Source organism: Hypomesus nipponensis, chromosome 14 (assembly GCF_054491055.1).
Source record: "Hypomesus nipponensis isolate SF chromosome 14, ASM5449105v1, whole genome shotgun sequence".
Lineage (NCBI taxonomy): Eukaryota > Metazoa > Chordata > Actinopteri > Osmeriformes > Osmeridae > Hypomesus > Hypomesus nipponensis.
In genome coordinates this window covers 15,223,509-15,226,995 of record NC_140374.1, presented here as the reverse complement: position 1 = coordinate 15,226,995, position 3,487 = coordinate 15,223,509, and the positions used below count along the sequence as shown (strand labels likewise).

At 49.6% G+C, this 3,487-nt stretch overlaps 1 protein-coding gene across 1 annotated transcript; it reads left to right on the top strand.

The window, feature by feature from the left end:
- Positions 1 to 1,042: 1,042 nt before the first annotated feature.
- On the top strand, positions 1,043 to 2,981 carry LOC146258775 (leucine-rich repeat-containing protein 4C-like). Its single transcript, XM_084672468.1, is given in 2 exon segments — positions 1,043 to 2,593; positions 2,595 to 2,981. Coding segments are annotated over 2 exon segments (1,938 nt in total).
- The last annotated feature ends 506 nt before the right edge of the window (positions 2,982 to 3,487 follow it).

Sequence of the window (3,487 nt, the reverse complement as noted above, 5' to 3'; positions counted from 1 at the left end):
GCCTGGTCGCCTGTACAGAAACACTCGTCCCCTGCTTCGGGCTTTGGGTGCTCAAAAATGGGGGTTTGTAATTAAAGAATTAATGGCCTCAGTAATCATACAATTAATCGGTAGTTACAGTAATAGCCCGCCCATTCTTAAGTGAAAAGGGGAGTTTTATTGTTCAGGAACTGGCCTTGTATGGTTGGACGCACAATCATAATACACTTTAAAACCCAGAAGAGCATTTAGTGCCAGAAGTAACTACATACAAGAGGGAGTTCAACTGGATTCACTTGTCATGTTTAAACCCTGCAGGATCACAGAACCTTTCGTGAACATGGTGTCAGTCAAATAGACATAGAAGTAATAGATGTATCGTAGAGCAATATCAATGTATAGAACTCTTGGAAGGTGCTGTAAAACAAAATATAGGTTGTTGGTACTGCAGACTGAGGGTTACTATTTCAGAAATAATCACATTCAAATATAGTGCATGGATGAATACAGAATTCATTAAAGTACACTTCTAGCATGCAAGCGCATAGCACAAACATATGAAAGCACAAACAAGACAGGTACAACTGAAAACATGCAGTCCCATATGGCATGTACTGTAACATAGCATCCACACAGATGCTTTATCCTGTCTCTTCTGCCAAGCCTTCCCTGTTCTTTAAGTTCCCCTGGTCTCCAATATAAATCACACAACGCTTCCCCCTCCTGCTGCAGGGAGACGGGGGAGAAGTTTGGAGGTGCAGTTGTGAAATTGTTTTATGGGACTGAGATTGAGAGTGCAGGGGGAAGACTGCACCCAGAAACAGAAACATATAAAACACACTTCCAAGGTTACTGCTGGCTGATACCAGTGGGTGAGATTGGGATTGTGTGCTTGCATTAGGATGTCAGCATTAAGCTCTTTTTAAGGTAACCTCTCAATAATATTTCACAAACCTCCTCCCCTAACCTCTTTTCTGTCTCTTTTTTTTTGTCTCTCTTCTCCTTCCAGCCTGGCCCAATACCACTACTTCCGAGAAGTGGACGACCAGTCAATGAATTATGAATGTTGAACAAGATGACCTCCTCTCGGCAGCTGCAGACGATGAGAGGTCCTAGGTGGAACCGGGCCCTGTCCGACCCTTTATTTGTTCTTCTCCTGGCCCTCCAGCTACTGGTGGTGGCAGGCCTGGTCCGTGCTCAGACCTGCCCCTCAGTCTGCTCTTGCAGCAACCAGTTCAGCAAGGTCATCTGCACCCGCCGCAGCTTGCGAGATGTCCCGGATGGCATCTCCACCAACACGCGCTACCTGAACCTGCAAGAGAACCTCATCCAAGTCATCAAGGTGGACAGCTTCAAACACCTGCGGCACCTCGAGATTCTGCAGCTTAGCAAGAACCATATCCGGACCATTGAGTTAGGGGCCTTCAACGGGCTGGCCAGCCTCAACACCCTGGAACTGTTTGACAACCGCCTCACCACCATCCCCAACGGGGCCTTCGAGTACCTCTCCAAACTGAAGGAGCTGTGGCTGAGGAATAACCCCATAGAGAGCATCCCCTCTTATGCGTTCAACAGGGTGCCCTCGCTACGGAGACTGGACCTGGGGGAGCTCAAGCGCCTCACATATATATCAGAGGGGGCCTTTGAGGGGCTTAGCAATCTGCGCTACCTGAACCTGGGCATGTGCAACCTGAAGGAGATCCCCAACCTCATTCCCCTGGTGAAGCTGGATGAGCTAGAGATGTCAGGGAACCAGCTGTCCGTCATCCGGCCTGGCTCCTTCAAAGGTCTCATCCACCTTCAGAAGCTGTGGATGATGCATGCTCAGATCCAGACCATAGAGAGGAATTCCTTTGATGACTTGCAGTCCCTGGTGGAGCTCAACCTCGCCCACAATAACCTCACCTTGCTTCCCCATGACCTCTTCACCCCCCTGCATCACCTCGAGAGGGTGCACTTACACCACAACCCCTGGAACTGTAACTGTGACATACTTTGGCTCAGCTGGTGGCTCAAGGAGATGGTGCCGGCCAACACCAGCTGCTGTGCCCGCTGCAGTTCACCCTCCAGCCACAAGGGGCGCTATATTGGAGAGCTTGACCAAAACTATTTTCATTGCTATGCGCCCGTGATCGTGGAGCCCCCAGCAGACCTGAACGTGACGGAGGGGAGCGCGGCGGAACTGAAATGCAGGGCCAGCTCTCTAACCTCCGTCAGCTGGATCACACCCAACGGCTCCATCATGACCCACGGAGCCTACAAGATCCGCATCTCCGTCCTGAACGACGGCACTCTCAATTTCACCAACGTCACCATGCAGGACACGGGCACTTACACCTGCATGGTGAGCAACTCGGCGGGCAACACCACGGCGTCGGCCACGCTCAACGTGTCGTCCACAGACAGCAGCTTCAGCTACTTCACCACGGTCACAGTGGAGACCATAGAGCCACCGCATAACGAGGGCCAACCCACTGTGCAGCTGAAGGTGGGTCCCACCGCCTCTGCCGGCTGGGAGTCAGTGTCCTCCACCTCCACCACGACCACCACCGTGCGAACACCACTCTCCACCAGGGCCACGGAGAAGACCTACACCATTCCGGTGACGGAGCTGGGGGGGGGAGGGCTCCCTCAACGGGCTGGATGAGGTGATGAAGACCACCAAGATCATCATCGGATGCTTCGTGGCCATCACCCTCATGGCGGCAGTCATGCTGATCATATTCTACAAGATGCGCAAGCAGCACCACCAGCAGAACCACCACGCGCCCACCCGCACCATCGAGATCATCAACGTGGACGAGGACTGCGTGACGGGGGGTCCAGCCATGGAGAGCCACCTCACGCTGCCCCCACTGGAGCATGAGCACCTCAACCACTACAACACCTATAAGACTGCTTACAACCACGCCTCCACCATCAACTCCATACACAGCTCGGCGCACGAACCCTTGTTAATCCGGGCCAGCTCTAAAGACAATGTACAAGAGACCCAGATCTAACACTCCTTTTCATAATGAGACAATATCTAACGGAAGAGATGACACACCTTATGGACTTTATTGACTGTTGGTTTGTGAGGACAATTGTTAAGAACTGTGTATGGCTAATCAGTGGTTGGTGGTGTTTATTCAATGACTTTGGGAACTAGGGTATGTCTACTGTTTCAAAAAGTGTCTTTACAAAACAGAAGTTATTTATTTAAGAAAAAAATCTATTGTGGTTTAATCAAGAAAAACTGTATTCTGCAATTATTTTTTCAGCACTTAATTAATCATACCTTTCGTTTTTTCTTAGGGCGGTTTACTAATATGCTTTCAAACTATATGTGAAGGACATGCTACAGTAAACATCCATCAAGTAAAAATATTCATTTCTGGTTTCGCCCTCGATTCTGTTTAGTACTGTATGTGATAGAAACCTATTTTTAACCCACAGACTAAGCACTTCAGATTTTGTCAGAGATTTGCTCCTGACATAAATTAATTGATGGAATCTTTTGTGACCA